Source organism: Eubalaena glacialis, chromosome 3, assembly GCF_028564815.1.
Source record: "Eubalaena glacialis isolate mEubGla1 chromosome 3, mEubGla1.1.hap2.+ XY, whole genome shotgun sequence".
Lineage (NCBI taxonomy): Eukaryota > Metazoa > Chordata > Mammalia > Artiodactyla > Balaenidae > Eubalaena > Eubalaena glacialis.
The window spans coordinates 112,910,323-112,923,723 of NC_083718.1; the positions used below are offsets into that span (position 1 = coordinate 112,910,323).

Genomic DNA, 13,401 nt, shown 5'->3' on the forward strand with positions numbered 1-13,401 from the left:
AAACCAGCAATTAAAAAATCCAAAGTAAAGTATTTAGGTGAACAGAGGGCTAATATCACAAGTCATATTCACAATAAATCATTACATATGAAAATAAATGAAAAACATTAACTAAACATTTAATTTATCCTGAATAGTAAGTAAAAATTAAAAGATATTTGATTTCTTGAAATAAATTCAAAGAGGACCTGATGCTAAGAAAAAATAACTTACGATCTAAAATTTCATGTTTTCACTACTACATAAGCTACAAAATGGATCACACTTTAACAGACTTTATTTTATCTGATTCATGAATTAAATCTTATCTTTTCCTAAAATATGTAAAATATTTGACAAAAATTTCGAAGCACTTACTATAAACATTTTCAGTAAATCTCCAAAATTCATCATACTTCCCATGCCCAAGGATTACTTAACTGAGGTAGAAATTGGCATATTTGTTATAAGACCTTTCTCTGTTCTACTGATACTATTCTGAAGGCCCAAAAGAACTAGAAACATGAATAAGAATTTTGAAGATCTAAAAGATATTTGAAAGTTACTTTGTATGCCATTAGAAACTGAATGGCCTTATTACTTCAGCAATAAAACTAGATAATCTTTGGGGAAGATGACATCAGGCTTGAGGATAAATACAGGAAAAGAAATAAAGCCAGGCATAAAGAAGAACAAATTTGTATTTAAGCTAAGTAAATGTATATAGAAAGTTTCATCCTGTAGATTTTAAAATATGGCTCTTTTTTGTTCCTTAACAGAAATGTCCATACTTACCATTGTAATGGTAGACGTTTGAGGTATTCTGGTCCAGAACTGCAGACAGAGCAAATAAATGTATAAAACCTAAGGAAAAAAGAAAAGTTATATACTGAGTAATCAAGAGTACATATAAATTATTTAACAATTAAAATTAATATTCAGCAAGTACAAATCCTACAATTGACATAAGGACTTATACACAAAGCAAAATATAATTTGAATCATGACACTGTGATTTAAAGAGTTTCTTTTCCAGTAATGACAAATAATAAAATAGTTTGTATATGGGGGAAAGGGGCAATTTTTTTTTAACCATTAGAGACCTTCAGAGTTCACATACAGATTGATATACAGGCATAGTTTACTAATGGCTTGTGTGTAACAGGAATTGTGATGGCTACTCCCATACACATTGCCACTTTCCAATGCTCAAAACAACATGGTAGAAAAAGCCCAGGAGACAAGCTGACCTTCCTAAGGTCAGAAAGACAATAAATCACATAAGCTAAGATTTAAACCCAGAGTTTTTGATGTTACATTTAGTGCTCTAATTTTTCTTCTAGAGCTCTCTCTGCTATTTCACGTTCTCTTAATCCAAAAAGACATTAGGTCTGTCTTTGAGGTTCTTTGGATTCCCTTGAGGTTCTTTAAAAGAAGGTACCAATAAGAATAGTTTAGAGTACTGCGGGGCAATAGGTGCAAATATATTCACTGGTCAAATACTTAAAAGCTTTCTGCAATATCCAAAAGCACAAAAATTATGTTTTTTTTAAAATTATATATAATTTAAGTATATTAAACAACATATTCCCCCTAAGGTGAACCTTTTACAAATCACTATTAAAACTACTTTTAGAAATGTGAAAATGAAAAAACATAAATACAATTTTTAAAAGCTAAAAAAAAAACAGTCAAATGCCCTTCTCTCACCTGTCTCCAAATAGCATTGGCTTTTGAAGGCATTGCACACAAGCTTCATGAAACCACTGTTTACATTTGCAGCACTGTAGCATCTTTAAATACCAGCTATAAGAAAAAATTTAAGATTAAAATTACTACCTTTCATGAGGTAAAGTTTAAAAAAAAAAAAAACAAAGACAAAAGTGACACAGAATATAGTTCTGATTACAGTATCACATTTCTGATATATTCAGTGTTAAACTTTTTCTTCCCAAAAAGGTTATTAATATTGACCATTTCATTCCTCCTCTCTTTTATTCATGAGAATTTATAAGCTCTTGAAAGCTACATCTACTATTTCTAGTCAATAAGTGCCTGGGTCCTAAATTAGTAAAGGATCTTTGTCAAGCCTGGGATTTTTTTCACATCAACAGTCTCAGAGGTCACTGATATGTAGAGCTATTTGTCTCATATACCAAATAGCCATAGGCAACTTTATGCCTTCACTGTGTTTCTATTATTCTTGTTCCTTATAATGAAAAGAAAAGGAGTACAGCAATTTAATAAATTTGGTTAACATAACCACAAATCTAATCTAAGACTCCACCAGGTATAAAGGCTTTGTGACAGATTCTGTTCTCTTTCAGATGGCTGAAAATGCTGAAACTGAATCTTCAGCTAAAGATATCCTCTCTTTTTAGTTAGTACATGGTTTTAATACCCTTACTTGCCACCCAAATAACGCCTTTTCTTCAAATAATTCTTTTGCTCAGTAAGTTAGCCCCATGTTAATTTTAAGCCATACACAGGCAAAGGCAAGATGCTACTAGTAAGGTCATTCATTCATCAAAAGACTAATGAATACTATGTTCTAGGTACTCTGTTAGGTGTTAAAGTGTTAGCAATATCAAACATAGTTCATGTAGTCATCGTACTTAAAGAACAATGAACAATCTGCTTCATAAAATGATGTCTATAAACTAAGATGCTAGGTATTAATGAGTAAAGGAGAAAGATCAATCTCTAGGTTCACGGTAGCTCTTATAAATGATTTAAAGAAACCAGAGAGAATGCTTCTTAAATCTGCAGGCAACCAAAAATTGAGAAATGTTATAAAAATGTTAAACCACAAATAAAAATTCCATAAGATCAGAGACAAGGTAGAATGAAGAACTAAAATTTCATTCATTTACATATTCATTTATTCATGTTTTCATCACTGAACATCTTATATGTCCCAGCATTCTTCTAGAGAGCAGCCCTGTCTTAAGAGAAACATGGAGTCTGATAAGATTTAAGAAACCAATAATTATAATTTAATAGAGTTAAATGTAAAGTTATCCACTAACATTTTTTAAAATGTAGTACAAATACATGATGCACAATTTGGTTTAATATCAGCTTGTATGAAAAAAAGAACTAAAAGTTTTAGTTGACCATCTACAAATCCATAATGAGCCAAAAGAATATGATGGGACGACCAAAGAGGGGTAATACAATCTTTCCTTGCAACAACAGAAGCATAATATCTAGAACTCTAATAGCTTCGTTATATTCTGTCAGACTAGTCCTGGAAACACTGCATTTTGTAATCACGGCACCATTATTTCAAGAGTAAACTTTCAAAAACTGAAGAGCAACAAAGACAGAGTTTGGAAAACACGTCATAAAGAATGTTTGATAGGAATGGAGATTTTAGCCTAGAAAAGAGAACACTTGGTATGTGAGTCATGGGAGTGGGAAATACGATTACTGGATTTAAGTATTTTAAGAGTTACCTCCTAAGAAAGATAAGATGCATGTGTTTAGTTACAAAGAGCGGAACTAGAACCAGTGATCAGAAGTTAAAGGTAAATTTCTAAACATTCTTAGTTAGAACTCTGACTCACTTATTTAGCAAACATTTAATGATAAAGATGAATAAAACTACAGCCTCTAATCACCCCCCAATTTTCTTTATTGATACTTTCATGCATTTACAATTCACTATCACTCCCATACCATAATCAATAACCAAAAAAAAGTGGACAATATAAGCAATTAAAAATTAAGGGCATTAAATAACCATATTTACTTACTCTCCAGGGCCTCCACAATAGCAGTAACATTGCTGGACATTGGTTTTATGACCTGCATCCCATTCAAGGTCTGCCACACTATAGGGTAATGTTTGCTTCATGACTTGCAATGCTTTGGCATTTGGTCCTTTCTTAAGCGCACCACCCCTCTATATTAGAGGGAAAAAGTTATTTAAAAGAGTGAAGGATAAAATTTTAAATACAATTCTATAATTTTAAAATGCTTCTGAAACTTATGAAGAAATTTCCATTCTAAATTTCTTACCATATCACAAACTGTTTGACCAATAATAATCTTTATTTATTTTGTTGTCTTTTCTTTCAAATTATTGCCCCAATTCCAAGACCACTATCAGAAAATAAGTGCAAGAATAGCTGCAAGTCACTTAAGCATCATTAGTCAAACAATAAGCAGTACCTCTTTCTACCCAAGATTGATTGCTCATTTCATTCAAATAAACTTTCAACGTACGCAATTATTACGTTGATAGTGCCTTACAAATTCCATTTAGGGCGTTAGCCCAAAACACTTAAAAGATACCTTTGTTGTTGTTGCAAAAACACACTGTCGACAGAGCCATTTTTCATCTGAATCAATCACACTGGAATCAATATGAGGTGTGTGACACAACTGATGATATCCTTAATATCAAAAAAAGCATAAAGCAAATTCTATTTTATTAATAAATACTGCAACACAATTTAAAGAAGGCATTTTAGTATTCTCTTTTCCTACATTAATATATTTACAACTGATGACTAAACTTATGGTAACAGCTTCAAATTACCAATGTAAAGAATTTTTAATCATTAATCTTCAACAGGGGCATTAAGTATGTAATAAAACTTTTCCACAAGATTAAAAAAAAAATCTATGTTTACCTTGGCCGCACTTATCACATATAACCATTTCATTGGGAGCTTCTGAATACTCTTCTTGACATATTGTACAGACCATTTCCCCACTTCCAGTGGCTCCTGAAATATTTAAAATATACATAAAGAATTGTTCCATATAACAAAACCACTGTTTTTACTCAGTGAGTAGCCCATATTGGCAATTTCTGTTCCCTAGATCATAATGGTATTTTCTCAAGGCAAAGTACTATACACAAAATGCTCTCTCTCTGCTCCTTATCTGTGTTCTTCCTACCTTTAACTTAAGATGCCTCACTGTCTACATTCATAATTTAATCTGCTTTTTGGCAGAGGGCATAATTTAAACTGCTCTCAGGCAGGATCCCTTACCATTTACTTCCAATATTCCCACCCTCTTGGGAGGCGAGAGAAGGGGATGTTTTGTGAACACTAGAACTACTCTCCAGAACACACACCTACCCATGTACATTACTCACTCACCCTACACTGCCTAACATCATGAGACTAAAGAAAAGGGGCAAGGAAGATCCGCCAATGACTCCCTACTCTCAAGATTCAGAACACTTCTTTTTACTTACTAATTTATAAAAAAGGCTGAACACTAATTATTTGATCTCCAGCTTCTGAAATCTGGAACTATGGTGTCAAACAACGTACCTAAACAATATCCCACTGAAACAAAAGTGAGGGGTTCCAGTTATTAATTACATTTTTTTTACCTGAATAGGTAAGTTATTTCTTCCTTAAACATTTTTATTCTAAAAACAATTTTATTCTGCAAAATTTAGAATATAATTTTATCACTTTAGCACAATTATTTCCAATAATCTCTTCTCATGAATTTCAATATACATAGTTAAAATACTAATACATACACTTTATTCACATACCAACAATAATAAAAATGTACAATTTTGTGCTATGAGCCAGCATTGTGTTAGGCTCTTGATATGTATTATTTTAATTCCACCATTTATTAGATACATATCCTATTTATAGAGAAGAATTGAGGCTCAGAAAGATAAAGTAACTAATCCAAGTACCCTCAGTCACAGAGTATCAAGGCTAGGATCCAAACCCAGATACACCAGAGTCCATATCCTCTCCACTGTGAGATGCTTCTTTTCATTAATACTATGTAATGTTTCTTCCATCAAAAGCATTTCTCACACTGTAGTTTTCAAACATATAACTTCTAAAAGCTGTATAATATTCTGTCCGGTGGAAAGAACCAAATTTACTTTATTATGACTCTATTCTTAGATATGCAGGTTACCAAATTTTTTGCTTGTTCGTTTTTTGCATTTTTCCTTTTTTGTTTTGGCTCTTGTCCTCTCTCCTCTCCTCTCCCAGGCTTTCTTCGCTTGGCTGGATGTGGCTTCCCATAGTTTCTCAGTTTATGGCTCCAGTCAGGAGAGTGACCAGACTGAGCCTAGAACCTCTCAGTCCAAATCTGCAACTTCCTGGAAAAGGACCAACAGCCCTAGATTGTGGTAGGTGCCTGATCTGACTCCCACTATAACCATGTGGACTGGTGTAGAGAAGGCAGTTCCTCGTAAAAGAGGGTGCTGATCCGGCAAACAATATGTGTTCACCCTCAGGAAACAATCCTGAGGAAACAGAGAATTGCCTTTACTTGTGAAATCCAACATGTCTTTTTTATCATCAAGTTTACAAAAACTTTCTGTGTAGCTTAGTGGCCTTCTATAGTCTCCCTCACTCTAAACCCAAATGACTATAAAACCATTTCATCTTAGATATGCCAAATTTTTTGTTGTTGTTAAAATAAAGCTACAGCAAATATTTTTCATCTAGATTTTTTACTTATGAATTATTTCTTTTGAATAAACTGCTACAAATGAGTCTGCTGTATAGATGAAAGCATATAAAACATTTTTATGCATTTAATGCAACTATTAAATATCCAAAATAGAAATTTACATTGCCACCAGCAGTGAATCATTTTCACAGAAACCATAACAGTATTAGGTATTAAGATTAAAAATCCTTTTAAAATTATTTAATGGTTTTAATATGCTATCTCCCTGTTGTAATGTACACTTCTTTGACTACTAATATGACTATACATTTTTCCTATTTATGAAAAATTTTTAAAGGAATCTTATTAGATGAGTGAAATTACTATAATTTATTAAGTTATTTTGATATATAACTACTATAAGCAGGATCCTTACAGGAAGAAAACTACTAAAGCTACACTCCACACTGACATCTGCCATATTGCAATTTTCAGGTTCACTTACTCATTCTATATCAACTGCAAGTTACATACATGTGTGCTACTTTCTGGGTGTTACAAAGAGTTAAATGGCCAAGGAGCTATCCTATCTCATTATAAGGATAGTAAAAGGAGCCAGCGAGGAAAAAACAACCACAGACCACTGAACTGATATACTGGATATGCCACATGTAGGACAAGAGCCCCTCACTTTCACAACAACTTTCTATCTATGTACAACTGGTTTTCTTCTTCCTTTCTGGAAGGGAGGAAGGATGGGAGGGAGGGAAGAAGACAGAAACACAGACCTATATTTAACCCACAGGAACCTCAAAAAGGTAGAAAAGTTGAAAGGGACACATAGTTAATACAACGGGAACAGAAGCAGTATAACATGTTTCAGTTCCACCAGAGAGAACCATATTTACAAACTAAGAAAAAGGGATAATTCTGTATGCAGGGTAATAAGATCTGTTCAATATCACTACTGCTGGAGACCTCCTATCTGCCTCCTATTCCTTTTCTCACTGACCCCTCAATTTGAGATTCAAAACGTAAGTTTAGACCTTTAAACTGATCAGTCCTAAAAACTGTAAAAAGTTTCTTTCACTAGAAAGACATTTTACTAGAGTAACAGCTATTGAGTTCTCCACCTAATCCCTGAGTACCATGTATAAAAATGGCAACTAGAACATTCCAATTCCTTTACCAAAACTTTTTTATTCTTTAAAAAAAAACTAAGAGTGAAATCAAGAAATTGAACACAGCAGTAACCTACCATAAAGTCACATTTGGGATTCAAATTAAAAACCCAACTGATAAATACTTTACAGAATTTGTCTGTCTCCTTTCTACAGGGGGAGATATAAAAACACCTTAGTGCAGGCCCATTAACCCATTAAAAGGATACCAAAAGTGGGGCTTTAGTGTGCAGCTGAAGTACTCAGATTTTTACTATTCATAATTTTTCATAAATAAAGCACTTTCCATGAAAGAGATACCTGAAAAAATACCTTTATTTAGCAGATTCAAACAACATACAGCAATTATAGCTTGCAAAAATAAAAAGCGTAACAAGAAACATACCTATAACCAAACCAAAGCATACCTGTATTCATTTTTACCTGTACCCAAATACAGCCTCATTTTCCCATCTAAACATAAAACACCGTAACTAAGCAGTAATTTTAAACTATTCTTATCAATGAATATTTCTAGCATTTTAAAGCTATTTAATAGTCTTAATTCCCCAAAACATCTGGCAAACAGTATGTTCTCAATAAATATTAGCTCTCTATATTACTTTGTACTAATACAGGCAAGTAACAGTAAAGGTGAAACCGTGTTATTCATAGTAGTAACTAAAATTTTTCTTCAAAGTTCTTAGAAGGGTCCTAACAATAGTTTATACATGTGCATCAGTGATGCATCTGTCGTCTAATCTATCTCTACCCTAACAGAGCAATTCTTGTTCTTCTTATGGTCTATAAAATAGATTATAACTCCTTGAAGACTCTGAAGAATACACTGATTTTTTTAGTTATCTTAATACACTGTACTAAACAGAATACACTAGAAAATGACAAGCTGAAGAAAATAAAATTTTAGTGTATATCATGTCCAAGGGAAATAGTAGCACCTGCCTGTTTGAATGTCCTTCCAGAGAACCCAGGATTTAGAACTGTCTTCAAATATGATGAAGCAGCTCTGTTTCAATATGTTTATCTGAAATACAGAGGAAAACTTACGGTGATTTCTTTTAAAATCAAAACCAGGAAGTTAAATTTCAATTCAATATTATTAAAAGTTTACTGCAGAAACAGCAAAAGATATTAAGGTAACTTGCCTTTTTGATAGTTCCAAGATAAAACAAGCCATCTGACCATCTAGCTAGGACATCCTGACCCTCTTCAAATTTACATGCTGGCTTTTTGACTTTATGTCCATCCTGTAAAGACAGCTTGGTCAAGGATGTTGGGGTCTTTTGGTTTCGACGTAAAGGAGACCGCTTGTGGACCAGTGAATTACCTGCCCCTGTAGAGTCTCTGTTTAGGAAATAAATAACCATATGTAAGACTGACTGAAAGGGAGGGGATATCTGTATGTGTATGGCTGATTCACTCTGTTGTGCTGTGGAGGCTAACACAACATTGTAAAGCAACCAAACTCCAATAAAAATTAATAAAATGAAACAAAACAGGACTGATATACTTATAGAGCTTATTTTATAACAATCATATATTTCATGTATTAATCAAATTTTTTACTTACTGAAAACCTTACATTTAGGGAAAATATTAACAAGTACCTCAAATCATAAAAACTCTCCAGAAACAAAAAAGTTTAAAACAAAATGATAGCAGTTGTCAATATTCATTCAATGAAGCCAGGATTCAGCAACCACTCCAAGGTAACATATTCAGGGCAGCTCTCATCAAAATGACAGCTGTAAGTTGAAGTGGGTAGGCCATGGTCATGAGCAAAGGATGCCTTGAATCTCATATCTAGGTTTAGATAAACTAAAAGAAGCTGCATGGTATAATTTCATAAGCACTTGATAAAGAATAAAAATGACTAGGCCAACAGATACACACTACTATATGTAAAATAGATAAACAACAAGAACCTACTGTATAGCACAGGAAACAATATTCAATATCTTGTAATAACCTATAATGGGAAAGAATCGGAAAAAGAATACATGTATAGGAACTTCCCTGGCAGTGCAGGGTTAAGACTCCAAGCTCCCAATGCAGGGGTCACTGGTCAATCCCTGGTCAGGGAACTAAGACCCCGCATGCCATGTGAACAAAAAAAAAAAAAAAAAAAGAATACATACATATACACATATATACATATATGTATAACTGAATCGCTTTGCTGTACACATGAAACACTGCAAATCAACTGTACTTCAACTTAAAAAAAGATTATGCCACATGTAGTTAAAACACACTAACCAGTGACTCTGGCTAGTTGGGTATATTCAACTCATTGGAAGGGTAGTCATGACCTACCTACAGGGAATCACTACTGAATTAAGCCTTGTTTATTGGCGGGAATGTGTCACAGTCCCTCAAATATGCACACTGGAAGTTTAAAAAAAAAAAACTAAGAGCCACCAATTTCACAAATCATACTCAACTGAGAAGCCAATTATAAGATCACTTACATTTTTTAAGCATAAGACCCCAAAATTACATACTCCAAAATTACATTGTAACTTATATATGTTACTGTATAAACAGCATAGCGTACCACCAACAGCTTTCTTAAAGAAAACAAAGCCGTATTTGTTTGGTTTCACTTTCCAAATTTAGATTTTTTTTTACTAATTAAACATACAACAGTACTTAAAACTAGATAGACGATAATTCAAAAACAGTATAAAAGTTAAGTAAAAACAAAACAAGTAGGGAAGAAAAAAAGTGTTTCCAATTGGGAATACATACTTTCAGTACCTATAAGGATAAACAAATTCTGGGAAATTCTGTCATAAACTACAACATGAACAAACCTTAAAGACATTATGCTAAAGCAAAATCAGCCAGACAAAATGGACAAATACTGTATAATTCCACTTACATGAGGTTATAAGAGCAGTCAAATTGATAGAGACAGAGAGTAGAATGGGGATTGCCAGTGGCTTGGAGGAGGGAGGAGAAACTACACACTTCTAAAGTGTACAGAGTTTCAGTTTGAAAGATACACTACATTTTAAAAATATCCAAAGGAATATGGGCCTCCCTGGTGGCACAGTAATTGAGAATCCGCCTTCCAGTGCCCAGGACATGGGTTAGAGCCCTGGTCCGGGAAGATCCCAAATGCCACGAAGCAGCTAAGCTCGTGCACCACAGCTGCTGAGCCTGCGCTCTGGAGCCCGCGAACCACAACTACTAAAGCCCACACGCCTAGAGCCCATGCTCCACAACAAGAGAAGCCACCACAATGAGAAGCCCGCACACTGCAACGAAGAGTGGCCCCCGCTCACCACAACTAGAGAGAGCCCAGGCACAGTGGCAAAGACCCAATGCAGCCAAAAATAAATAAATAAAATAAATAAATTTATTTAAAAACTTAAAATAAAAAAAAAATAAAAATAAAAATATCCAAAGGAATAATGACTGATAGCATCCCACATTTGCTAAAAAACATTAATCTATATAACCAGGAAGTTAAACAAACTCCAAGTAGGATAAATACAAAGAGATACACATCCAGACAAATCACAGTAAAAATGCTGAAAGACAGGGAAAATCTTGAAAGCAGCAAGAAAAATAATTCATCACATGCAAGGAAACCCCAGTAAGGTTAACTTCTCATCAAAAACAATGAAGGCCAGAAGGCAGTGAAATGACATATTCAAAGCACTGAAAGAAAAAAAACTGTCAATCAAGAATCTTATATCCAGCAAAACTGTCTTTCAAAAATGAAGGTGAAATATACTCCCAGATAAACAAAACCTGAGAGAATTTGTTGCTAGCAGAGCTACCTTACAAGTAATAAAGGAGGGGCTTCCCTGGTGGCGCAGTGGTTGAGAATCTGCCTGCCAATGCAGGGGACACGGGTTCGAGCCCTGGTCTGGGAACATCCCACATGCCACAGAGCAACTAGGCCCATGAGCCACAATTACTGAGCCTGCGCGTCTGGAGCCTGTGCTCCCCAACAAGAGAGGCCGCGACAGTGAAAGGCCCGCGCACCGCGATGAAGAGTGGTCCCCACTTGCCGCAACTAGAGAAAGCCCTCGCACAGAAACGAAGACCTAACACAGCCATAAAATAAAAAATAAATAAATTAATTTAAAAAAAAAAAGAAATAAAGGAGGTTCTTAAGGTTGAAATTAAGTAAACCAAGGTAGAAATTCAAATACACACACACACACACACACAGACTAAAAAAACAAAGAACACTAGGAAAAGTAATAAGGTAATTATAAAAGACAGTATAAATGCATATTTCCTCTAAAGGAAACATATGGAAAAATATGTACGTAACTGTATTGTTAGGCCTATAACATATAGGAACGTAATATATTTGACAATAAGAGCACAAAGGTGTTGGTGGGAACAAAATTGTATTTAAGTAATGACACCAGATGGCAGCTCCAACCCATAGGAACAAACCTAGAAAACCAAAAATGGTAAGTAAAGTAAATATAAGTGAAATGAGTTTGTCAAGAAAGTATCCACCATATACCAAAGCAAGTCACTGTTTCAAGTAAAAAATGGTGTTCCATGGAAAAGCTACTAGCTCAGTCAGCAACTCAAACAATGGCATTAATACTTTATACATATATATACTTCCTATTCTGTCACACATAACGTTAAAAACCTAAACTCAAGATTAAGATTTAGTGAAAATAATTTCTACTGTTTCATCAAGAATGTTCTTGAACGAAATAGGGTTTTCTGCGTGTGTGTGCACATGTGTGTTTTGTTTGTTTTACTGTGAGTGCTCAAAAATAAAGAATGCTAGCACAGTTTGATGCCTTGTTTCATGCTAAGGCACACAGCAGTCTGACCAAACACTGTTTTTACGCCATTGTACAAATGTCAACACAGTGGGAAAGCAAACAACATCTTAGTATTATCATGAAAATAGTTTAGACCTTGCAGACCACCTGAAAGGACCCATGGATCACATTTTAAGAGCCATGCTCTAAATAAAGGAATATATATTGTCATACGTTATTATCAGAGTCAGCTGTAAGGAAAAGGCACTTCAATACTATAATTAGAAGGGTTAAAAGACTTAAAAGCCTGACAAGATGAGTCCTAGATAAGTAAAAATGGAGAATGAGTCACTACAATAAATTTTATCAGCGGGAATGCTCAATGCCAGGCTGAGAACTTTCTCTGGACAGTGAAACAATACCTTCAAATCACAGTATGAAAATGACCCTATGAGCAAGCAACTTTCTAGAAAGCTACAAATCCAGTGGTCACAGCAGGACTTTGCTTCCCTTAAGTTAAAAAAACTAACTTAAAGCCTGAGCAACCTAATTAATTACGGGTCAGAAATGACCTCAACAGAATGCCAGGGTGACTACAATGACCTAGAGCCTTCCAATTCTAGAGTGGAAGATGTACAAAAATCAAAACTGCAAACATTCCCAGATAGTTTCATATGCTCTGCTATTGCTTCAACAAATTCCCTCCCTTTTTCATCTTTGATGGCAAGGTCTGTCCCCATCTTACTCTCCATTATATTACTCCCACTACACAGTATGTCCTTAGATCTTAAGAAATGAACCATTAAAAAAATTTTTTCCATCTCCTAGTGTTTCCACCTTGCTTCTGCTAATATTTCTGGTGTATCATGTATCAACGGTACCTAATCTAATAACAGTTGCCCTTGATTCCTTATGCCCCCCTCCCACTACCACCTCCTTATTGTTTCCCTTCCATTCACAGCCAAACCTCTGGGGAAAAGTTACTTGAGTGATTACTATGTGCTCAACCACACATTAAGCTTTCTGCATATTTATTCTTTCACAGATCATTTGTTAAGCCCCCATTATGAGCCATTTACTGTGCCAGCGGAACA

At 34.5% G+C, this 13,401-nt stretch overlaps 1 protein-coding gene across 2 annotated transcripts in view; it reads right to left on the bottom strand.

The window, feature by feature from the left end:
* The window catches only part of MTF2 (metal response element binding transcription factor 2), an 89,347-nt gene that overhangs the window by 15,203 nt on the left and 60,743 nt on the right, over positions 1-13,401 (bottom strand). For both annotated transcript variants that reach the window (XM_061186310.1, XM_061186309.1), the window contains exons 2-8: positions 8,702-8,900; positions 8,499-8,580; positions 4,620-4,715; positions 4,279-4,379; positions 3,738-3,886; positions 1,690-1,785; positions 775-843 (exon numbers count right to left, since the gene is read on the bottom strand). In XM_061186310.1, the coding sequence (XP_061042293.1) occupies positions 775-843; positions 1,690-1,785; positions 3,738-3,886; positions 4,279-4,379; positions 4,620-4,715; positions 8,499-8,580; positions 8,702-8,900 (792 nt within the window). The remainder of the gene's footprint in view (positions 1-774; positions 844-1,689; positions 1,786-3,737; positions 3,887-4,278; positions 4,380-4,619; positions 4,716-8,498; positions 8,581-8,701; positions 8,901-13,401) is intronic.